Source organism: Aquarana catesbeiana, linkage group LG09 (genome assembly GCF_042186555.1).
Source record: "Aquarana catesbeiana isolate 2022-GZ linkage group LG09, ASM4218655v1, whole genome shotgun sequence".
NCBI lineage: Eukaryota > Metazoa > Chordata > Amphibia > Anura > Ranidae > Aquarana > Aquarana catesbeiana.
This window is the reverse complement of record NC_133332.1, coordinates 180,415,477-180,441,672: the sequence shown is the minus strand read 5'-3', so window position 1 is coordinate 180,441,672 and position 26,196 is coordinate 180,415,477. Positions and strand designations below refer to the sequence as shown.

General features: G+C 39.8%; 1 protein-coding gene across 9 annotated transcripts in view; it reads right to left on the bottom strand.

Moving 5' to 3' along the window:
- Positions 1–26,196, bottom strand: part of TENM1 (teneurin transmembrane protein 1) — a 1,380,190-nt gene that overhangs the window by 903,416 nt on the left and 450,578 nt on the right. For 7 of the 9 annotated variants that reach the window (XM_073599409.1, XM_073599407.1, XM_073599406.1 and 4 more), the window contains one exon: positions 16,013–16,273. The exons of the other annotated variants lie outside the window; for them this stretch is intronic. In XM_073599409.1, the coding sequence (XP_073455510.1) occupies positions 16,013–16,273 (261 nt within the window). The remainder of the gene's footprint in view (positions 1–16,012; positions 16,274–26,196) is intronic. 9 annotated transcript variants of the gene reach the window in all.

The window sequence follows — 26,196 nt, the reverse complement described above, 5'->3', positions numbered from 1 at the left end:
TGTGAATCGAGCGAGACACGGCGGCTCGCCGATCACAGCGGAGAGACATCGCAGGATCTAGGGGACAAGGTAAGTAAACTCTTCCTGGATCCTGCGATGCAATCCCGAGTTTGGCTCGGGGATACCGCTTTTGGTATTGAAAATCCACCCCGAGCCAGACTCGGGAATACCGCCAGGGGGGTTAAAGCATATTTATTGCTTAATTTTTAAATTATACATGTATTTTTGATCATGGTATCAGGATGCAGGAAAGCTGGGCTGTCTGAAAGCTTTCACCTAATTAAAGTGCCTTATGCAAATTACTAATGCAAAGATAATACTTTCAAATTGGTGAAATACATGAGCTACAAATACCTCTTTTACTGAAGCCGGTAGGTGCTCCTTGTTTATTAAAATGTTATCTTTTTCATGCAACCCCCTATCCCCAAAGCACCCCCCACCTTCCCCAGTGACAGTATGCAGGGGTTCCCCCCCCAGGAGCTGTCAAATTTGAAATCAGCACAGCTGTCCAGGGCCCAATCCACACATCTGCATCATTCATTCATAGAGATCTGTGAATGAATAAACTACAAGTCCTGCCTGTCACTATGGCCCTGACCATCACAATCATAGTCAATTGACACTTCCTATAACGGATCGTGGGTGTAATGATTTGCAGGCTCCTGTGAAAAAAAGAAGTGTACATTTTTTTTCCTTTAAAAGTATGTGCATTTATTTATTTATTTATTTTTTAAAGGTGAACTTAGCCTTTAAATTATAACAAAATTCTTTAGATAAGCTGCACAATATTACATATTAATATTAATTAATATTAATATATATTAATATTGATATTAATATTAGCATAATCTAAACAATGAACATAAGCAAGCTCCGGAAGGCAGTGGAGGACAGAAAAGCCTGGCGCGCTATGGTCCATGAGGTCACGAAGAGTCGGATACGACTGAACAACAAAAACAATACTAAAAGTTTTTTCAACTTGAGTGATCAAGCTGAAGTGGTTACCAGTCCTTGAGTGGTCTAGCTGAAGTGGTTACTTCACTTCCACAAGATAAATAACCCCACAGGGCCATAATTGTTTACTAGAGCTGGAGAGTACAAAATCAGGCTCACTTCTGCATAGAAACCAATCCACTTCTAATCTCAGCTTGTTCAATTAAGCTTTGGCAATAAAACCTGGAAGCTGATTGGTTTCTATGCAGGAGTGATTTTTCACACTCCAGTTTTAGTAAATAAACCCCCATGCTTATCTAGGCTCACCTGAACGATGATGTCCGTTTGTACAAGTTCTACCCCTTATGTTGTGCATTCATTTTAACACAAGCTAATGCTAAAATGTGTTATTGGAAACTACATTTAGCTACTCAATGATTAATATTAATTTTTAAATAATACAGGCCCCCAAACGAAAAAAGGAGCAATGGTTTAATGGTTTATGTGCTATAAAGAGCCTTCTGACTCTTCTCAATATCCCCTAAACCCACTATCCCTTTTTGCATTTAGCCACTCATGCCCAGAATTGGCCAGATATGGGGGAAACATATATAACAAAATATTCATCACAATTTGTAAATGTTGAGCCTCATTTGAGCCTTTATTCCCACAATTCCTTGGAAAATGGAAAAAAAATATTATTCTCTTGCAGGCGAATTGAATTGAAATTGTGTATGTGCACCTTAGCATTAATATGTGTTACTACACCAAAATCAAAAGAAATAACTAAACACTGCTGCACTTAACCAAACACTGATTGATGAATGATGGTGGAAACCTCTACCACTTTACCCAACCACATACACCAAGGACTATAGGTATGGTAAGTATATGCAATCAGTTTGTAAAACATATTCACACCAAATCCTCTGTGTTAAAATTAGTGATTGGTGAATGATGGTGGGAACCCCGACCAATATGCCCAGCCAAATACAACAGTAACGGTAAGTATACATTCCAACTAGCAATTGATGAATAATGGTGGAAACCTCTATTGGCTTATCCTAATCACATATATTATTAGTGGTAAGTAAAGTAAATACTGTATATACTGTGAATAAATAGTCAGCAACCCTCCATTAACAATATAAAGTAAATATGTGATAATACATTACCAAGTGCACCTCATGATAAATCATAGTGATGAAGCCTCCAAAATGAATTACAATTAATAATACAATAATAAGATTAGGGCAAAGACTCCCAACATTAATTTACCATATTTTAAAGTTAATTTTAATTAATTTGTTTGCAAATCTGTCAGCATGATCCAATAATCAGTTGCAGCTTGTGAATAATGGTGGAAACCTCCAGTAGTGGATGCTCTTACTAAACTACTAATATTATGGTGTCATATGTGAAATTCCCTCCCAAAAAACTATCTTGAATCAAAGAAACAAATAAAACCAATCAAACAATTTGCTCACCTCAATTTTCTGACCTACATAACTGATAGGTCTATATGCACTTTCCTCACCTGGGGGTTTCACTCTTCTCCAGGTGACTGTTCTCAAATTCACTGTCTAGGATTCTCCAGGCTTTATTCACCAGACCATTAAGATGGAATTCCCCACATACAATTATACTCAAGAAAGATACCAAGAAAGGCCATCATCGTATTTCAAATTTAAACTCTCCACATTATTGGTGGTGCAGCACTTTTTAATTATTTCTGTTTCTCACACACAGTATACATATACTTGCAATCACACCCAAAATACATTCTGCTACTCCTCCTGAGTAAGAGGATACTGCATGTGTGAGATTTTTTCATAGCCTAATCACATAGAGGTGCCAAAAATCCAAGAAACACCTTTGGGCTTTCAAAGATCATAATTACACGTAAATTATGGATTTAATTTCCTGACTACTTATCACATTTTTGAAAGGCCCTGGAGCACCAGGACAATGGAAACACCCACAAAATGACCACATTTTTGGAAAGCAAACACCCCAATGTATTTTCTATAAGCCATAATGAGTGTTCTGGACATTTTTTGGCACACTTTTGGAATACGTGGCAATAAGATAGTTCTAACACACACAATTGACACTGACAAATAATTAAACCCCCAAAAATACATTCTGCTACTCCTCTTGAGTATGGCAACTTTTTCATAGCCTTGCCACATAAAAAGGCCCAGCATCCAAGGAGAACCTTCGGGCATTCTAGTGACATATATATTACACATCTAATTTCCTGACTACAGATCACATTTTGGTGTGGTAGGTAGACTGGCTGATAAGGGCACTGTTGACAACTGCACTGGTATGACAAGGCACTGATGATGGGTGCATTGGTGTAACAGGTAGACTGGCTGATCAGGGCACTGATTATGGCTGCATTGGTATGACACATACATTGACTCATGAGAGCACTGATAATGGCTGCACTGGTATAGCTGATAAGGGTGCAGATGATTAATGCACTGGTGTGGCTGATCAGAGTACTGATGACGGTTGCACTGTTGTAAAAGTTACACTTGCTACAAGCGGGGCACTGATGATGGCTGCTCTGTAATCAGGATAATAGCTGCAATCAGGGCACTGACAGGTGGTTCTGTGAGTGTAACAACGCGTTGTCACAGTAAAGATCACAGTTGAATTGCTAAACTCACAAATCCCAGTACAGATCTCTCTCCTTCCTCTCACATGAGGTCTGCGTGTGAGGAAGGATAACCAGTAACAGCAAGTAGCTATTGTTTACATTGTGTGATCCACTGTGATTGGACACAGAAATTACATAGCCATTTACCCTGGTGATGCTGCTACACACCCCCCAGAGGTGTACATGAATAGCAAGAGTGGAAGGACATCATATGACATATACCCATAATAACTAAGCTCCCTCCCGGCTGTATTTTTACAATACGCAGTCAGGTGAAGAACTTCACGCAAGCTTAATAGCTCTGGCAAAGCGGCCCCCACGTAACAAAACTTTTAGATTTCCTATTTACTAACAGTTCAAATTATCTTGGACTCTTTCATCTGGTTTTAGTCCAGCACTACTTTTTTACTTTCTATATTTTTAAGGTTTGAGCTTTTTTAATGCGATCTGTGTCCCCGAGGAGGAAGTCTCCCAACAGTGCTGTCACCTGGAGGGGAACTATCTCTAACACATATTTACCATTGCGAGGGGAAATATTTCTAACACGTATCATTGCCTGTAAGAATTAATAAATCAATATAAAACATAATAGAATATGCTAGCACATTTTCAACTTTCCCATTACCTTATTTCCATAACTGCCTAAAGTATGCAAATATGTAACTATGTCATGTAACAAAAATGATTGACAGGTATATTGTTCCAGAAGCCACATTGTGGTTTTTAATCCAATGCATATTATAAAAATTATTCATTTTCCATCCTCTGGTTTCCATGGAAACACATTACATATATCCAATTTTGGTCATATGTTTCTTGATTTATAATTTAGGCAGAACTTTAATATATATATACAGCATTGTCTTTTTCAAGTTACCTCTAGCTATGGTTATTTAATGTGTATACATTATTTTTTGGAAGATCTGTGAGTGTGTTTTATTTACAAATCCTAATAATATATCTTCACTGAAATATTCACACAGCAGCATAACACAGCACATATCTTCTGGAGAAATAGTGCAAATTATTAAACCCGAACCCTAGGGAGCCTATTTATAAATAAAGGTTTATCTTCCACTCCACTTTTTGTAAATTGGTGCCAACTGTTGGATTTTTAGTATGGCAACAGTTTTGATTTAAACCTTTCACTGCCAGGTCCGTACGCCATACAGAAGTGCCTGCAGGTGGCCAAGTCAGTACGACGTAGAGTCTGCTGAACAATTCTGATATAAGCTTATGGTCATTGAAGTGACCATAAGCTTATAGTAGAGGGAGAAAGGAGGTTCGTACGCCGTACTGACTTGGCCACCTGCAGGCACTTCTGTATGGCATACGGACCTCCTTTCTCCCTCTACTATAAGCTTATGGTCACTTCAATGACCATAAGCTTATATCAGAATTGTTCAGCAGACTCTGCCGAACAATTCTATAACTGATCAGCAGATTACAACCCGTTGATCAGAGTTATTAACCCCTAATCTGACCGCCCCCCCCCACCCATACCGCCACTTCCCTGTCCCCTGCCTCTCTACCTCCGCCTCTAAATGTCACCTGAAACTACTCCCATCATTCTCCTTTGCTATTTCCTTCACTGCCTTCAACCCCCCAGCACTGAGTACCCCCCTCCACCAAATCCGACCCCTCCAAATTCAATCCCCTGCAGCCAACATCATAAGCCGGCATCTCTCCTCTGTCACTCCCCCCGGCTTCAGGTGCTGCTGGGGGCTTAGGGGATCCAGATGTGTCCCCCCATCACTCAGATCGCCCCCCATAAAGGCCCCCGCACCCCGATCAATCCCTGCTTCTGTGGCATCCCTCCTTCTCCTCCCGCAGCCTGCAGCTTCTGCTCTGGCAATGTTGACAGGCTGGGGATCATGGAGGGGGAGGGGGGAGCGGTGTAGGTGATGTTTGGGCTTGGGGGGGCTTGGTAAACATGTGTTTACCACCCCCCTAAATGTGACACCATGGACACATGCAGCGATCACTATGATCACACCTATATGCCCACTGACATCTGATAATACAGAGAGGAGATAAGGGCGCTCTGGTGGAGGTGGGTAGCTGGTCAGATTGATGATAGTGATGAGGTGGCACTTCTGGCAGCACTTTGGTTAGAGGAGAAGCAACTCTGAAGATATAAAAAAGGAAAAGAAAGGCGCCTCTAAGTGCAGTATGCAAAATTTAATAAAGTGCACAAAGGGTTAAAATCACTTACAAGATTGTTGAGTGTTAAAAAACATGATAAAATCAGGAGCCCTCATCTGTGGCATGTGTCCATCCTCAGCATGGTGGTAGAGAGCAGTGTAGAGCCGTCCAGGAGCTGTAAAGCGTTCTCATGCGTGTTGGAAAGAGGAGGCAGCAGGGAAGCCTGTATTCACTGCGGAACACACAAGGCTGATGGTGTCAGTGTAGAGAAGGGGGCGCCCTTCATGTTTTTTAACTCTCAACAATCTTGTAAGTGCTTTTAACCCTTTGTGCACTTTATTAAATTTTGCATACTGCACTTTCAGGCACCTTTCTTTTCCTTTTTGACATCTGATAATAGTATGACAGTCTGATACATAGTATACTATGTATCAGACTGTCAGTTTATGAATGAATGGAATCTCTAAATAGATTCCATGCATTCATTGAAGTAAACTGATACAGAGAAAATGACTATGTTCAGTCCTTTTCTCCGTCCCAAAAAACGAGATATGGGGGTCTGTTTAGACCTCTGATATCTCACCAAAGACCCCCCCCCCAAAAAAAATAGTTATAAAATGACTGTAAAGAAAAAAAATTAAATAAGAACACAAACATAGTAAGACCCCTAGGTCTGCCCGCACTCACCCCTTCACGGTGACGGTCCCCCCTCCCTCCGCACTTACCCCTCCATGGTGATGCCTCCCCCGCACTCACCCCTCCATGGATACCTCAGCTTCTCCTCTGGGCAAACCCGATCCATCCTGATTTGGCCAGCAGGCGAAGCCGGAAGACGATAGCGAATATTAATTCACTATTGTCAAGTGGGTGGGTTTGGGGTGCAATGCTCTGTGCCCCAAACCCAACCTTTTTCAAGCCAATTAGAGCCTCAGGATCTAATCATGTGGCTTGAAAAAAAAAAACTCATACAGACATATGAGTCTGGAGCCCTGCAGGGGGGCAGCGCCCCTGTGCCCCTAATGGACCAGCCGCTCCTGGTAAGACCCCTTTCACATGGAGCAGATTCTGTCAAGCAGATCCACCTGCTGAGCAAGCAGATGACAGGTCCATGCAGATCGGACACGGACACAGCCCACTGTTCTCTATGGGACTGTCGGATGGAAACAGACCACCTGTCCATTTCAATCAGATGCCATCCAATCTGCTAGATGGATATTTTTAGCGGACTGGACTGGATCAGATGCAGGTGAGTGTAAACGGACACATGTCCATTTACATCAGTCTCTCCATAGAGAACAATGGGTGGTCCGATTGGGCCGCCTGAAAAATGGACAGGCAGACCCAATTGGTGTGCTTGTGTGAAAGGGGCCTAAGGCCTTGTTCACACGAGGCATACACAGCGTACCTTTACAGGGATGCACAGGTGTTCCATGCATCTCTGTGCACGCAGTCCCATTGATGTCATTTGGTATGTAGCATCTGCACCAACAGAGCCGTTGCTCCTAATTTTAAACCCATGTAGGTCCGCATGCATGTCCCTGAGCTCACACTGTCTGCTTTTGGGGTCATGTACCCACACCCACGTGGCTGTCAGATTGGGAACAGCAGCTATACCTGTGCAGCCATTGCATCCCAATTGACATAAATAGGACTGCCTGTACAGGGATGCATGGAACACTTGTGCATTCCTTGTGCATGCCCCCCCATGGGCGTACACTTTAGTATGCCACATTTGAACGATGCTTTAGTACTAAGTTAGCAGGAATTTTTTAAGTTACGTTGTGTTTATGTGCAATATTAATGATTTTAGTGTATTTTTAGTGAAAATAGCATATGATGAACGAATGAATTTGCCAATTATTCTGGGGCCCAAAAAATCAGTAGCACTTTTGTTTATTCTAAAGGTCATGTGCTTGTAGAAAATGTCTAGTTTGAGGGGTCTTTTCAAATTCTGAAAGCTGTAAGTGAAAACTGAAAATCTCCAGATTTTTAGAGAAATTTTTGGGTACGTTCGATTTTCACCATTTTGCAAAAAGCCGCAATTTAAAATTTACAAATATTTGTTATTTATTAACTCAATACAGGTTAGGTTTTTATATTTAGTAGGGATTTAACAGGAATTTTGTAAAATTAGCTGTGTTTTTATCTGCTAATAATGGTTTTAGTGTATTTGTTGCCAATATATTGGTTTGATAAACATTTGTGCAAGTACCGCGGGGTCTAAAAAATAAGTATCACCTTATTTTTATTCTAGAGGTCATATGCTTTCAGAAAATATATGGTTTTGAGGGTCTTTCACAAATTCTGAAAGCTGTAAGCGAAAAATGAAAACCTTCAGATTTTTAGAGAAATTTGGATAATTACACTTTTGCGTCTGTTCAATTTTCACCATTTCGCAAAAAGGTGCAATTTAAAAGTTACAAATATTTGTTATTTATTAATTCAATACAGCTTAAGCTTTTATATTTAGTAGGAATTTTGTAAAATGTGCTGTGTTTTTATCTGGTAATAATGGTTTTAGTGTATGTTTTGCAAATATATTGGTTTGATAAACATTTGCGCAAATACCGCAGGGTCTACAAAAACAGTAGCACCTTCTTTTTATTCTACGGATCATGTGCTTTCATAAAATATATGGTTTGGTGGTCTTTCACAAATTCTGAAAGTTATAAGTAAAAAATAAAAAACAAATGAAAAATTGCAAAAATGGTCTGGCCACCTGAGTGTACAAAACCAAGCACAGGGCCCGGCAGCGAAAGGGTTAAAAATGTTTTCACACAAGTTTGCTGGGTTTTTTCCACCTTCCTCTGGTATAGTAGAGGATTGTGTATAAGGGATTGGTTGTTTTTTTTTTTTATTGGTTGAACTAGATGGACTTGTGTCTTTTTTTCAACCTGACTAACTATGTATCTAACTATGTAACTATGTAATTCCCTATGTAAACTGACCATGGTGTATCATAGCTGCTGAGACCTGACACCGTGGTATGTGCCTCAGTCATCTGCAGCCTGCTATCTGCAGCTCTCCTCTCTGCTCATGTGTCCTCCTCCCCATCCCCTCTCTGCCTGTCATCTCTGTGTGTGAGCCGCCCCTCCCCCTCCATCACTGCTCCAAGCAGTGCACACATTACTGCTCCCAATCACTGCCAGCCTATCTGCTAGGATTATATGATGTATATACTATATGCCATTTTCTAAAATTCTTTTTATAAATACCGTTTTTATTATTTCCAATCAGCTGTCATGTGACTGCCCAACATTGTCTTTCTCCACTGTATGTTTTACAGAGGGAGGAGCTGAGTTCTCCCTCCTACGTCTGCCGGGCGTTCACGTGACTGCCCGGTGCTGTCTTCCTATGATGTTTGTATTACAGAGAGAGGTCACGTGATCGCCCGGCAGCCTTTAGAGAGAGAGCTCAGCCCTCCCTCTGGAATACATATAGGGGAGAAAGACAGCACCGGATGGTTACATGACCGCTGATCGGGGATAAGAAAAACCGTATTTATAAGAAGAATTTTAGAAAATTACATATAGTGTATACATCATATAATTCTAGCAGGGGGCTGGCAGTGGTTGTGTGCACTGCCTTAACAACCACTTTAAGGTTTGACAATAAAACTGGCGCCAGACTTTGCATGCTCCAGTTTTAGTAAATCTCCCCCTAAATATCTGACAAGCAATCATACCTGTGACACTTCTGAAAATGTTGATCTCCCTGGTTTCCCAGAGCACTCACTGGGGTTGATTTACTAAAACCGGAGAGTGCAAAATATGGTACAGCTGTGCATGGTAGCCAATCAGCTTCTAACTTCAGCTTGTTCAATTAAAGTGGAGCTTCGGTGCATCTGAGCACCACAAACGAAAAACTCCCTATCCACCCATGTCTCTATGCATTGTTTTGTTGAGAAATCACTTTGAAAAATAACCCACTAGCATTTCTGGCTGTGGCCATCTTCAGTGAGGAATAATGATTCATGTAGCATTTACTTCCTGGAAACCATTTGCCCTTAGCTCAAGCATGCATGCAGGAGTGTGTGCTTATGTGTCAGTATTTCTTTACATATCCCTGTATGTTGTGGTCATTCAGGTGATTATCTAATAGTTTCTTGAAGCTTTCAATGCTCCCCGCTGAGACCACCGCCTGTGGAAGGGAATTCCACATCCTTGCCGCTCTTACAGTAAAGAACCCTCTACGTAGTTTAAGGTTAAACCTCTTTTCTTCTAATTGTAATGAGTGGCCACGAGTCTTATTAAACTCTCTTCTGCGAAAAAGTTTTATCCCTATTGTGGGGTCACCAGTACAGTATTTGTAAATTGAAATTATATCCCCTCTCAAGCGTCTCTTCTCCAGAGAGAATAAGTTCAGTGCTCACAACCTTTCCTCATAACTAAGATCCTCCAGACCCTTTATTAGCTTTGTTGCCCTTCTTTGCACTCGCTCCATTTCCAGTAAATCCCTCCTGAGGACTGGTGCCCAGAACTGGACAGCATACTCCAGGTGCGGCCGGACCAGAGTCTTGTAGAGCGGGAGAATTATCGTTTTATCTCTGGAGTTGATCCCCCTTTTAATGCATGCCAATATTCTGTTTGCTTTATTAGCAGCAGCTTGGCATTGCATGTCATTGCTGAGCCTATCATCTACTAGGACCCCCAGGTCCTTTTCCATCCTAGATTAACCCAGAGGTTCTCCCCCCAGTGTATAGATTGCATTCATATTTTTGCCACCCAAATGCATTATTTTACATTTTTCTACATTTAACCACATTTGCCATGTAGTCGCCCACCCCATTAATTTGTTCAGGTCTTTTTGCAAGGTTTCCACATCCTGCGGAGAAGTTATTGCCTTGCTTAGCTTAGTATCGTCTGCAAATACAGAGATTGAACTGTTTATCCCATCCTCCAGGTCGTTTATAAACAAATTAAATAGGATTGGTCCCAGCACAGAACCCTGGGGAACCCCACTACCCACCCCTGACCATTCTGAGTACTCCCCATTTATCACCACCCTCTAAACACACCCTTGTAGCCAGTTTTCAATCCATGTACTCACCCTATGGTCCATGCCAACGGACCTTATTTTGTACAGTAAACGTTTATGGGGAACTGTGTCAAATGCTTTTGCAAAATCCAGATACACCATGTCTACGGGCCTTCCTTTATCTAGATGGCAACTCACCTCCTCATAGAAGGTTAATAGATTGGTTTGGCAAGAACAATTCTTTATGAATCCATGCTGATTACTGCTAATGATATCATTCTTATTACTAAAATCTTGTATATAGTCCCTTATCATCCCCTCCAAGAGTTTACATACTATTGATGTTAGGCTAACTGGTCTGTAATTCCCAGGGATGTTTTTTGGGCCCTTTTTAAATATTGGTGCTACATTGGCTTTTCTCCAATCAGTTGGTACCATTCCAGTCAATAGACTGTAAAAATTAGGAACAACGGTCTGGCAATCACCTGACTGAGTTCCCTAAGTACCCTCGGATGCAAGCCATCTGGTCCCGGTGATTTATTAATGTTAAGTTTCTCAAGTCTAATTTTAATTTCGTCCTCTGTTAACCATGTAGGTACTTCCTGTGTTGTGTCATGAGGATAAACACTGCAGTTTTGGTTACTGAAGCCCCCCGATTCACTCGTGAATACTGAGGAGAAGAATAAATTCAATACCTTTGGCATCTCCCCATCCTTTGTAACCAGATGTCCTTCCTCATTCTTTATGGGGCCAATATGGTTTGTCCTCCCTTTTTTACTGTTTACATACTTAAAGAATTTCTTGGGATTTTTTTTGCTCTCCTCCGCTATGTGTCTTTCATGTTCTATCTTAGCTGTCCTAATTGCACCCTTACATTTCTTATTGCATTCTTTATAAAGTCTGAATGCTGAGGATGATCCCTCCACCTTGTATTTTTTGAAGGCCTTCTCCTTTGCTTTTATATGCATTTTTACATTGGAGTTAAGCCATCCAGGATTTTTGTTCGCTCTTTTAAATTTATTACCCAATGGGATACATTGGCTAATGCCCTTATTTAATATGCTCTTAAAGCAAACCCATCTCTCCTCCGTATTCTTTGTTCCGAATATTTTATCCCAATTTATGCCTTTTAGCAAGGTTTGTAGTTTAGGGAAGTTGGCTCTTTTGAAATTCAGTGTCTTTGTGTTCCCTTCATGTTTCCTATTTGTGTGATTTATACTGAAACTAATTGACCTGTGATCGCTGTTACCTAAATTGCCCCGTATTTCCACATCTGTGATCAGGTCTGTATTGTTGGTAATCAGTAGATCCAGTAATGTTTTATTTCTAGTTGGTGCGTCTACCATCTGTCCCATAAAACTGTCCTGCAAGACATTAAGGAACTGGTGAGCCTTAAATGAATGCGCGGTTCCCTCCGCCCAGTCTATGTCTGGATAATTAAAATCCCCCATTATGATAACACTTCCCTGTATCATTTGCCTAGGCAAGAAACCAGGAAGTAACTGAAGAAATGAAAAAAAAAATTTAAAACAAGTAAATATGATATACTTTCCTATCTATTTACCAATGCTAGCAGTGTGAAGTTCCACATTAAGCTTTGACAAAAAAAACTGGAAGCTAATTGATTTTTATGCAGAGCTGCACCAGATTTTGCACTCTCCTGTTTTAGTAAATCAACCCCAGTGATTCTTCCTACTGACCTCCACATCAATGCAGGAGACAGTAGTAATGTGGAACTCAGCAAACATCTTTTACTGTCATTGCTTAATTTAAAATCTTTAGCATAGCAATAGGGTGCATCCATATTTTGAACAACACCAAGCGATAACAAAATAGATATATCTGTACTTCAAATGATGTCCTTAGGAATTGAATAGAAATCTGTGCTGAGAGAAATACAGAAGTTGCCATTTTCTGATCTCTAGCTCTCCATTCATGGCTTTATTAGTAAAAGTCACTGACTAGGAACAGGCATGTAGATCACAATATTCTGACTTAACCCCAACTTCACTTGCTGCAGCCTATAAAGATTAGTGATTCAGTACAATTGTGATAGAAATTCAGGCAACTAGCAATTTCAGAAGAAGTTATCAATTGCAACCTACATAATTCTCACTTTTAAACTCCCACTGCACATATTTAGATGCTTGAAGTGAATGAGCAGAGCAAAAATATTTAAAGCTAAAATCTCAACAAATATGAAAACACCATTTCAGGCATGTATATTTTTTTAAGATAATGTATTTTTAAATTCACATTGTAAAAGAGATTGATGTTTCTTCACATCAGGTTACTTTAATAACCAGTGCCATTTTACAGGCATACTATAGACCCCCCCAGGCATGATATTTAAAGGAATATTTCATTTTTTTTGTTTCACTTAAAGCATTATTAAAATCACTGCTCCCGAAAAAATGGCAGTTTCTTGCCGTTTTTGCATTGATACATGTCCCCTGGGGCAGGACCCGGGTCCCCAAACACTTTTTATGATAATAACTTATGATAATAACTTGCATATAAGCCTTTAAAATGAGCACTTTTGATTTTTCATGTTCGTGTCCCATAGACTTTAACGGTGTTCGCGTGTTCGTCCGTATCTTTTGCCTGTTCGCATGTTCTGGTGCGAACCGAACCAGGGGGTGTTCGCTGATCCTTAGTTATCTCCATCCACCCCAGTCTTGTCTCTTTCTTCCCGCTGCGCAGTGCCAATAGAATGGGACATCTGCACCACCCGCAGCCTTGACTAAACTCCCTAAGAAATATGGGAGATATTGTTTTTTGAGCCATGTCTAAATCCTGAGGTAAATGAGGTACGGCACTTTCCCAGGTGGCTGGACTTTGCTGCAAGCATTGGGGACAAATAATGACATCACAGCAACTTAAATTTTAAAAAATGTAAAAAAATATATATAATTTACTCCAACTATTCATCATGAAAAAATGTGTTTATCCTGGAGATTAGGATATTTTTTATGTTTATGTTTTATGTACATACTTGTTTTATGAACACATATGTATCATATTTTTGCATGACTTTATGTTTTATGTACACACATCTTTTGTACATAGAATTATATTTTACATACTCACACTCCTGACACAAACACACAAACAAAAATTGAAACATGATAAATTATTGCCTGAGCACTATGGACTAGTTAAGGAGATAGTACAGTACTAATCAATGGATTCTATTCACTGAAACACTGCACAGAGACATTCAATTCGGGATGAGTGACTACAATGTGCCATCCATATCTGTGTGAAATAAAATAGATTTAAAATGCTATGCATCTCATTTAAGGTGATTTTTCTATCATATTTTAAATGCTGTCTGTGCTTGCATCGTGAAGAATTGTCTTACCTTCCTGTTTTCTCTGCTCTCTAACACCTGGACAGGAAGTTAGGGCAAATTGCTTATAGGGGCACAAACAATTAAATTCTGATAGATTTTGTCAGGTTCTAAAATTTCTTACTCTATTCGATTTTATTGTTGCGTTCATGCTTTTGGGGGTTCCCCCTACTTTCTCTGCTGAAACCCTTCAGTTAGACTCACCCTCAATCCGGAGCTGTCCTTTGCAGTATTTCCTTTTTGCCCCTAGCTGAAGCCTCTCTTCTAGGTTACATTGCTGTCAGTGTCATTAAACTCACTTTAAAGCCACTTTAAAGCAAAGGCTACTGCGGACTCATCCACTGAAGAATGGAGGCCTGCTTTCAGGAGGACAGAGTTTAAAAAATGACCCATTTACTTAGTTTCAACACAACTGTTTGGCTAGACATGTGTGAAACTTGTCAGCCATTTTTCATACAGTCACCAAATATGTTGCTTTTTTAACTGACTGTAATCAATTTACTTTCTTGAACCACACACCAATCCTTATGAAGGACATACCTTTCCTTATGAACCATTGAACCAAGAAATAGAAGAAAATGTTATGCCTTATCAACCCTTTCCTCTGAACTCTTCTCTTTCCCATTTTCCCATTTTTACACTTTATTTGTTATTGAGTCATTCAAAATCCCCAAAAACTTGCCCACATTTAATCCCCACCTAAAGCCCACTACAATTACCACTCATCCCAGAACCTTACATTCAGTTTAATCTCCTTTACCGACATCCAGTAAAGCTCTCTTTCTGACCTAACCTCATCCCACCTCACCCCCACTAACACAATACAAATAATAAGGATATTATAATAAATAATAATAATCATAATACAATACAACTCTCTTAGTTAACCACCCTCTGCCTCCCTAGTGAGAGACTGCTGTGTCAGGACTTCTCTGGACTAGAGAGATAGTGCTACCTTATATCTCATCCACTAAGCAGCATAACATTACCCCGGTTACACCTCACTTTTCTTGTCATTCATTCATTTTTCCACACACTTTTGAATAATCTCTTTTAAATAAACAAATATTGCAGGCACAATTGGATCTGTACAGTTACTACTGCAGATACTGCCTACTAATCCCCTAAAAATCACACTGTCTGCACCGTTTCTTCATATTCTAATCTAGCATCCAGGTTTGCTATTGTATCTTTTAGACCCCGTAGGCTTTTCGGATATTTCTTTCTGCCATCTTTCCCAAAGAGATTTTGGAAAATTAGCTGCCATTCTTAACAGATAGCATTTTATAAAACTAATTTTTTACTTCTACCTTCAAAACTTGTCAGAGCTTGTCACATAGAAACATCACATCACCTGAATTTTGTCTATTTTTAGCCTTAATAAAGCCTCATTCTAATATTACTCATGTGTCCTTTCTGCAATTGAGGCACAAAACTCTTTCCTTCACCTCAACTGTTATATCCTGATGTACAACCATATAGGGCAAGCAGACTGTTAGACCTAATCTGCCCCTGGCATCCATAATACTGCTCTCAACATATTTAGCTGAATTATTTTAGAAAACATAAAATCCGCAACACCAATCCCAAAATACTGCTGATAAAAACAAGCTGCACAGGCTAAGAAAATGATGTTTTATATGCAGACAGAAGCTATTAACATTTTTGTTTCTTGAAAACAGATATTATTCCTTTTGAATCAAAGACATCTAAGTATATGGAGGAACACTCAAGAACTTAACTACCCCTTTGCTGTAATAATTATAGTTTTATATGTATATTAACCAAATGTATATGTTAAACTTGTAGCTGTCAGGATATTCTGAAAGACTGTCACTCAAAACTGTACATTGTTTATTAAGGTTATTATAAATAAGACAATACACGTGATACTATGCACTATCTCCACAAGAACATATTATAGGTTGCTGTATTACCATTCTCCCCATCAGATTTCCGCTCATGGTCGGTATCAGTTAGAGACAATGCAGAGTTGGCTCTACTTGACAAGCACGAGCTGTGCTCTGATTTCATCTCCCTCATCCACATCCTAAGGGCACGATCTGGTGAAGTTGCTCCTTCTGTTTCTGTATCTGCATCAGAACCCATCTCTAGCGGATAGCTATGCTGAACAGTATTGTGTAGGCTGGTCTGGTAGCCAGAGCATAAAATGTGCGGAGACTCACAGTATTCCATTTCTGAAAAAAAAAATTGAACAAAATGAAACAAGAATGAGGTGGCTAAGCAGAACCATTAGGTTTAATACTGAAAAGACTACTTTGAAGTGTGGAAGATTAAAATCAAACTTAGTGATGGTAAACACAAAAAGAGTGTTGGATACAAGGATAAGCCTAGAAAATTATTAGATTTGTAATCTACTGTACAGTATTTGTCTGACATGCATTTATTTCCATAGGTAAGTAAAACTAATGAAGGATAGTATACTAATGATTGATTTAGCTAATTGCACAACATATATCAATGTTATTAGATAAAGAACCCAGATGGATTTAGTACAGTGAAAAATCAGAGGCACCACTTGATTTCCACTTGTATTACATTTTTGGGAATGTGCCTAGATGCAAGCTTGCTAAATTCAAACAATGCTGGTAACTGGCCCTGGGACCTTTTCTATCTTAATCTGCCACCAATGAGAAGTGTTTGAGTTTTTTGCTGTTTGCTTACCGTTAAGTTGTATTGCTTTTATTCATTTATGTAAACTAATGCAACACATAATGACATTCCATAATCACAGAAATGTACATTGCAGCCAATGAACTAACAATTATCAACTATTTTACATCAGAGTTGTATTCTTTTAATTGTCTTTGCTCCACTTCACATGGGAATTCTATCAGTCTGTTTTTAACTCCCGATTACATGGATCAAAAATAGACTGCAATTTATTACTATGGGGGGACGCATGTAAGTCAAACAGCAATTCCACCCACATCTGTGTTTTTTTAGGTTTGTCGAGCCAAATGGAAAAAGTTTGCATCCAGGTCCACTTTTGCTGATCTGACTGGTTGGATATAGGTGGATGCATGACTGCTTACATCCAGATACCCATAATAATCACATAGATTATACCCCTCCCAGACACTGCAGCTCACAGCGGAACAGTTTCAGCAACAGAGACATTGCTGCCAATCCAGAAAGCAGGGGGCAAGGTGTGATTGAGAAGTTATAGGCTTGTGAATCAGCACTGACAAGGCTGATAGCAATGCTCACAGCAACATTTTTCATCCCACTATAGCCCAAACAGGCACAGCCTACATGAGAGTGGCAGCTCTGCTCTGAATTCAGGAACAGTGCAGCATCATTAGTGTATCCTCACAGGGAACTCATTAGGTGGACTTCACTGGCAGAATCAACAGCGATTTGTTGGACTTTGTAGGGTTACTAAGGGATAACAGTGAGATACACTTATAAATCAGTATCACAGCACATATTTTTTCATAGATGGCAATAGTTCTATGTAATGATCTATCCTGTAATTTATAACAGCCTACGATTGGTTAAGGAAGGAGCAGCAACATGCTAAAAGGATTACTCCTGTGCTTTATATTTCCAAAATCTATATCACTGTGAAATATTTGATGTAGCAAAACCTAACCGGCTTACAGTGTAGCTTTTCCTCTCCCATCTTAAAGCCTAGTACATACACATGGGCCGAATGTCAGCTGGCATTGGCTGGTTCAATAGAATCTGTCCAGCTTTCGGCTGGTGTGTATAATAGCTGTTCAGCCGGCTTCTGTTGAAGGCTCATGACCGAAAAAGGTCGGCTCCGAATCAGCACTCTCTTCCAATGGCTGAGAGCACTGACTCGAGTGTTCTGGCGGGGGGGTGGTCAGTCCCCTTGTAAGTACACAATAGCACAGAAGGGGAGATCACTGTACTAACATCGGATTGCTAGAACAGCTGCTGTGACCTGAGCTGTCATGTTTTTTTCATTCAACCATGCTGTGGAGGATGCTACATGGGGCTAATATAAAGACAGGCTAAGGAACTATTTATAAATACATTCAAGGATGCTTAATAATAATAATTAACTGGTTTAAATGGAGGGTAATTTATAGTTGTCTACACCTTAGCTTTAGAGCAGTTTAAAAAAAACACTAATAAGGAAAGTGTTAATATTTTGGGGCTATGTAAGTTTATTCTCTGACTGCCTCTACTATGGTTAGTGGAACAAATTACACAACAACACCATTTTTTTTTACTTTAGAAATAACAAGACTGGAGTCTGATTTGTTTAAATACTGGGACTGGATTTATGATCATTCCTTGTGATTCCTAGATACCATACCAGGAATTCTTTTCAGTTTCATTGCCTATGGCATTGGAAAAATATATGTTTATGTAGCAATCAATTCTTTTTCATATATATTCTTTGAATGTCTGTATTATTTACACTTTCTAAGCAACTACACATAATCTTTATCCATATATAAATCTCTTCTATTGTGCCCTATGTTTATCCGAACAACCATGCAGGTCTATCAAAATGTATTTATCTATGAAACTATCGATGTCATGTTTTAATTTAGTATCATGAAAAGTTGCACAAATTCCAATGAAACATGATTTTAAAGCTTTAATACTATTTATTGGTGTAATTTATTTTGTTAAACTCAATGAGATTTTATATACCTCAATACAATTTTAGTGCTCGTTTGATGCCAATTGCCTATTCTTATTACTGCAATACTGCAACATTAGTTTAAATGTTATTGTTATGTGGTTAATTCATCCTGTAAATTAAAATGTCAAGATTAAACTATACATCTGAAAGGAAAAATTACATTTTTTTATATGTTATAAAGTAGTAAGAAAGAAAATGTCATACATAAGAGAAATCTTTACGTTCAGCTCCACTCAAAACAGAATATTATGTTCCACTAAACATTTAATACTTATTATTTGTTATATAGTAAGGCAGAACTTATATAGAGCAAATTCTTTGGGTAAACAATGGGGTTATTTACAAAAGGCAAATCCACTTTGCACTACAAGTGTCCCTGTAAGTGCACTTGGAAGTGCAGTCACTGTAAATCTGAGGGGAAGATCTGAAATGAGGGGAAGCTCTGCTGATTTTATCATCCAATCATGTGCAAGCTAACAAGACAAGGAATTGGTCACACGCTGGAATGGTATATCATTGCTTGTATCTGTCTGACCCTTTTGACAATAAAGATGACATTGAGATAATTTGTGACCAATTTCTTGTCTTGTTCGTCTTCAACAGTGGTGAGCCGAGGTCTGCACCTGTGATCCATCCTGCACCCGATTTTGCCTGGAGCGGTGTGCTTCTCTTTGTTCTTTGCGTGTGCAAGCTAAAATGCTGTTTTTTATTTTCCTTGCATGTCCCCTACAGCGACTGCACTTCCAAGTGCACTTTCAGTGCACTTGTAGTGCAAAGTGGATTTGCCTTTTGTAAATAACCCCCATTATATCCAGTGAAAAACTCAACATGTTCAGTAAAGTGAATATATTGGCCTTACTTTACTAAAGCTTATGCATGTACTGTATGTCGCATTGATTGCATGCAGACAAGTAAATGCTACCCTCACATGATTTACTATCTGCCATGAATGTGTGTGGATAGCATGCACAGGGTTCTGAATACATACAACTAAATTACTAATACTGTACTGTGTGGTTTGCTATGAAGCGCATGCTTCAGTGTCCAAACGTATGCCAGCTAAGCGTAATTGGTGGTATGACTAAAATAAAAATGTGATTTTTTTTTTTGTAATGTTTTTGCATCTATCTGATCAATGTTAGTGATTTCACAGGTGTATGTCATGTGAAAAAAAAAAATGCATGAATTGTAAATAGTAAATAGAAAAATGTAGAGAGTACCAGCAGTATCTCAGCAGCTTTCCAGCCTTCTAATCCTTTGTGAACAATGCAAGGTAAGCTGATTTGCCTCCATATAAGGACTTCAGTGCTTCTGCTGAGAATTTTTCAGTGTTTCTGTTGTGAGCTTTGAAGATAAATGTAACCCCAATGTCTACGGCTATAGAGGTGAATGACAGCTTCTTTTAAAGTGCTTTTAAAGTTTATAGTAAGCTATAGTATAGTAAGTAAGCTTGTAGTATAGAAGTATAGTAAGCAAAGTAAATACTTTGGAGTGCACATGTTCACTTTAAAGCCTCATACACACAATCAGACTTCCATCAGACTTTTCCTTGGATTTTGGTCTGAAGGGCGTTGGCCGTGAACTTGTTCTGCATACACACAGCAGAACATTTTCAGCCAACTTTCCCCAAATCACATGTTTTTTCAGCTCTTTGCCGCCACCCTTTGAGCAACTTCTGCTATTGTTATCTGATCTTTAGCATTGGTTCTGAGTAGGGATGAGCTTCGAGATCGAGTCAAACTCATGTTCGACTCGAACATCGGCTGTTCGCAAGTTCGCTGAACAGCGAACAATTTGGGGTGTTTGCGGCAAATTCGAATGCCACGGAACACCCTTTAAAAGTCTATGGGAGAAATCTAAAGTGCTAATTTTAAAGGCTTATATGCATGGTATTGTCATAAAAAGTGTTTGGGGACCTGGGTCCTGCCCCAGGGGACATGGATCAATGCAAAGAAAAGTTTTAAAAACGTCAGTTTTTTCGGGAGCAGTGATTTTAATAATGCTTAAAGTGAAACAATAAAAGTGTAATATCCCTTTAAATTTCGTAGCTGGGGGGTGTCCAAAGTATGCCTGTAAAGGGGCGCATGTTTCCCGTGTTTAGAACAGTCTGACAGTAAAATGACATTTCAAAGGAAAAAAGTCATTTAAACTACTCGCGGCTATTAATGCATTGCCGGTCCAACAATACACATAAAAGTTAATTGATAAAAACGGCATGGGAATTCCCCACAGGGGAACCCCGAACCGAAATTAAAAAAAAAAAATGACGTGGGGGTCCCCCTAAATTCCATACCAAACCCTTCAGGTCTGGCATGGATATTAAAGGGAACCCCGGCCAAAATTTTTTTAAAAAAATGACGTGTGGGTCCCCCTAAATTCCATACCAGGCCCTTCAGGTCTGATATGGATATTAAGGGGAACCCCGGCCAAAATAAAAAAAAAATGACGCGGGGGGTCCCCCTAAATTCCATACCAGGCCCTTAAAAAACTGTCAAAAATGTTAAAAATGACAAGAGACAGTTTTTGACAATTCCTTTATTTAAATGCGTCTTCTTTCTTCTTTCTTCTATCTTCCTTCATCTTCTTCTTCTTCTGGTTCTTCTGGTTCTTCCTCCGGTGTTCTCGTCCAGCATCTCCTCCGCGGCATCTTCTTCCCTTCTTCTCCTCGGGCCACTCCGCATCCATGGCATGGAGGGAGGCTCCCGCTCTTCTCTTCATCTTCTTCTCTTCTTCATCTTCTTCATCTACTTCTCTTCATCTTCTTTTCCGGGCCGCTCCGCATCCATGGTGGCATGGAGGGAGGCTCCCGCTGTGTGATGCTTCTCCTCTCTGATGGTTCTTAAATAACGGGGGTGGGGCCACCCAGTGACCCCGCCCCCCTCTGACGCACAGGGACATGACGGGACTTCCCTGTGGCATTCCCTGTGACGCCACAGGGAAGTCCCATCAAGTCACCGTGCGTCAGAGGGGGGTGGGGTCACCGGGTGACCCCGCCCCCCCATTCTTGTCTCTTATCATTTTTAACATTTTTGACAGTTTTTTAGTGAAATGGTAGGTGTTCTTTTGTACCCCCTTACCATTTCACACAGGGGGGAGGGCCGGGATCTGGGGGTCCCCTTGTTAAAGGGGCTTCCAGATTCCGATAAGCCCCCCACCCGCAGACCCCTACAACCACCGGCCAGGGTTGTGGGGATGAGGCCCTTGTTCGCATCAACATGGGGACAAGGTGTTTTGGGGGGCTACCCCAAAGCACCCTCCCAATGTTGAGGGCATGTGGCCTGGTACCATTCAGGAGGGGGGGCGCACTCTCATCCCCCCTCTTTTCCTGCGGCCTGCCAGGTTGCGTGCTCGGATAAGGGTCTGGTATGGATTTTTGGGGGGACCCCACACTGTTTTTTTTGTTTAATTTTGGCGAGGGTTCCCGTTAAAATCCATACCAGACCTGAAGGGCCTGGTATGGAATTTAGGGGGACCCCCACTTAATTTTTTTTAATTTGCTTTGGGGTTCCCCTGTGGGGAATTCCCATGCCATTTTTATCAATGAACTTCTATGTGTATTGTCGGACCGGCAATGCATTAATAGCCGCGAGTAGTTTTAAATGACTTTTTTACCTTTGAAATGTCATTTTGCTGTCAGACTGTTCTAAACACGGGAAACATGCGCCCCTTTACAGGAATACTATAGACACCCCCCAGGTACAAAATTTAAAGGGATATTACACTTTTATTGTTTCACTTTAAGCATTATTAAAATCACTGCTCCCGAAAAAACTTCAGTTTTTAAAACTTTTTTTGCATTGATCCATGTCCCCTGGGGCAGGACCCAGGTCCCCAAACACTTTTTATGACAATAACTTGCATATAAGCCTTTAAAATTAGCACTTTTGATTATTCATGTTCGTGTCCCATAGACTTTAACGGTGTTTGCGTGTTCGAACAAATTTTTTTCCTGTTCGCATGTTCTGGTGCGAACCGAACAGGGGGGTGTTCGGCTCATCCTTAGTTCTGAGCATGCGTGTTTGTACTTTAGTCCTATGGACTTGTGTACACACGATCAGATTCTCCTCCATCGGACATTTGTTGCCGGAAAGTTTGAGAGCATGCACAACGAACATTTGTCCGTTGAAAAAACAAAAACTAAATCAAAAAGAGTACCAAATTCCAGCACAGGATGGATCTGTGGAAATTTTTTAGGTAGAGCAGTGCCACGTCCTAAATATCAGTATATTTGAATAAAAAAGGGGCAGAAAAAATTGACTTTATAGGCACCAATCAAAAAAAATATTTAAATTTTATTAAACACATAATACAAAAAAACACCAACATATAAAAACATTGCAAGTAAAGTTCAAGAAGCTAGCTAGGTCTCTCTCATAAAGTTCATGGACCCCAAAGAGACATACCCTTAAAACAAGGACATATCCCTACAATGTAGTATAAATTCTTCAGGAGCTTGTTTGATTAGTCTTAGATGGAACAATTAAATAATGCTTCTAGATGACTGTTAAATGCTCAATATAGAACGAGCTTTTAGATGGTAGAACTGTACTTGATAATAAACATCACTGCTTCTTATAATGGTACATTAAAAATATAAAGCCTTTAGATCAAGCATAAGAAGTGCTCACTTCAGAGGACTATTCCTCTCCAACGGTGTTACGTTTCTTGGACATATTTACCCTCACTACCATATCTATCTTGATGGCTCTTACCTGGCTTTTGCCAAACTGACTGTGCCGCTGCATATAAATCTCCATATAGCTTCCCTCTTTTCTTGCTGGCAGTCCTCTGAAGTGAGCACTTCTTATGTTTAATCTAAAGGCTTTATATTTTTAATGTACCATTATAAGAAGCAGTGATGTTTATTATCAAGCACAGCTCTACCGTCTAAAAGCTCGCTCTATATTGAGCATTTACCAGTCATCTAAAAGCAGTATTTAATAGTTCCATCTAAGACTAATCAAACAAGCTCCTGAAGAAGCATTCAATTGTGAAACATGCAGAGTTTGTTGTCTTTTATACTACATTGTAGGGATATGTCCTTGTTTTAAAGGTATGTCTCTTTGGGGTCCATGACCTTTATGAGAGAGACCTAGCTAGCTTCTTGCACTTTACTTGCAATGTTTTAATATGCTGGGTTTTTTTGTATTATGTGTATAATAAAATTTATATATATATTTTTATGATTGGTGCCTATAAAGTCCATTTTTTCTGCCCCTTTTTTATTCAGAAAAACTGAAAACAATTGTCTGATGGAGCATACACACGGTCGGATTGTCCGATCAAACAGGTCAATCAGACCGTTGCTGTCAAAAAGTCCGATCCTGTGTACGGGCCTTTAGAGTATGTAAATATTTAAATGCCCATACCCTAGCCAAAGATTCACTTTAAAGTTTTGGCATTTTGTTAAAATTTCTCTACTACTGTGACCTGATCAAAGAATAGATCTCTAGAAAGCTTGTCCTGAAACTACTTATGCAAATAAAAGTATTGTAAAATGTGCAGTATGTGTAAAGAGATATGAAGGGTGCACTGGCATTCCTATCTTTCTATTCCCAGAGTAGGAACAGACATTACATTTTCTAAAAATATGATAAAAAAAAGTTGTTCCTGAGACTCAGTGATATCAAGTCTTGAAAGATATTAAGTAAAATATACAGTATAACGCAGGACACATGTTTTATGCAAAATTGATTTTCCATCCTAAAAACACTATTCTCAGGGCATAATTAAGAAACATAATTTCAGTTTTAACTATGACAGTCTCATACTTTGAATGCCTCTAACTAATATAAATTGCTTGCATTTTACAACCGAGAATATTAAATTGGGAAATTATGGCATAGCTAAGACGTGTAGAGAATCAGACAGTATAACTTAAGCTTCTGTGAGTCTTATGTTTTAAATTCATCTTAACTGAGTTTCTATGGTAGTTCATGCAAAAATACCCTGTGCTTAGTTAAAAGGATCTAAACCTAATGGATATCTGGTAAGGTATCTGTTAAATGGGTGAGTTTTGGTTTAGAATAGATCCTATTTGACACCAGTTGCAGGTGTTAGCTCTCATGACGAGTGAGTCTAAGGAGCTACTCATCATCCTCAGGAACCTTTGCAAGGAAGTATTAATATTGCTGCAGTGTGCTATCAGGTCAAGGTCCTCACCTTTATTTCACTGGTGACAGTTGACTACTGCCAAATTTAGAAAAAAAAGTTAATAAAGGGGCAGCATAGCATTATAGTCAGTTTGAAGATACAGAGTCACACAGATTGAGGGAGGCAGACATACAATCATATAAGCAGCAGAAATGTCAGATCAAACAATGAGACATTAAAAAGGACCAGCATGCTTAGTAACTCTCCACTTGCACTAATGACTTACTGGCTGCTAAAATCAGTGACCACTACTCTACACTTATACTCTTGGACCTTTCAGCTGTCTTTGATACAATCGATCACCCACTCCTCCTCAATAAACTCCACTCCCTTGGACTCCATGACTCTGCTCTTTCCTGGTCCAAAGACAGTGCCCCTTCCATTGGGCCCCTTCTATTCTCTCGTCACACCTCTTCCCTGGGCCAGTTGATGACCTCATATGGCTTCTAATACCACCTTTACACCAATGATACCCAGATATATCTCTCTATTCCTTACTTCACCAACTCAATCTCCTCACATAGCTTAATTTACTGGGTGACATATCATTATAGATGTTACACCCCTTCCTCAAATTCAGTCTGTCTAAAACTGCGCTTAATATTTCCACCTCCCTAATCCTCCTGAGATTACCACCAAGAACAATAGCACAACCATTGATCCTGCTAAGCATGCCAGGGTGCTAGGTGTAATCCTAGACTCTGACCTCTCCTTCAGGCCCCCCATCCAAACACTTGCCAAATTCTTGCCTCCTTTAGCTCCACAAAATTTCCAAAATGTGCCCCTTATTTAACCTATGACACCACAAAACAACCCCCCTCCAGTCTATCATGAACGCATTTGCTAGACTCATCCACCTTACTAACTAATCTGTGGCTGCTGCTTCCCCCTGCCAGTCCCTCCATTGGCTTCCATCAGCCCAGTGTATAAAATTCAAAATACTAACTACAGCATGTAAAGCCATCCACAACACTGCCCCAGCTACATCTCCAACCTCATCTTGACATATTGTCCAAATCATCCACTCTGCTCCTCCCAATACCTCTTTTTTTTTAGCTCCTTCATCACCTCCTCCCATGCTTACCTCCAGAACTTCTTTTGAACCTCCTCTGGAAATTCCTCCCCCAATCTGTCCTGTTAACCTTACCCTGTCCACCATTAGGCAATCCCTAAAACACTCATTTATTCACACTTACACCTACTGCCACCTAAAAAGTGTATGATAACCACCTCCATCAGTTTACTCCCAACAGCTACTACCTTTGTATCACCTCCCCCTACCTCTTAGATTGTAAACTCTATGAGTAGGGCTCCACTAATTCT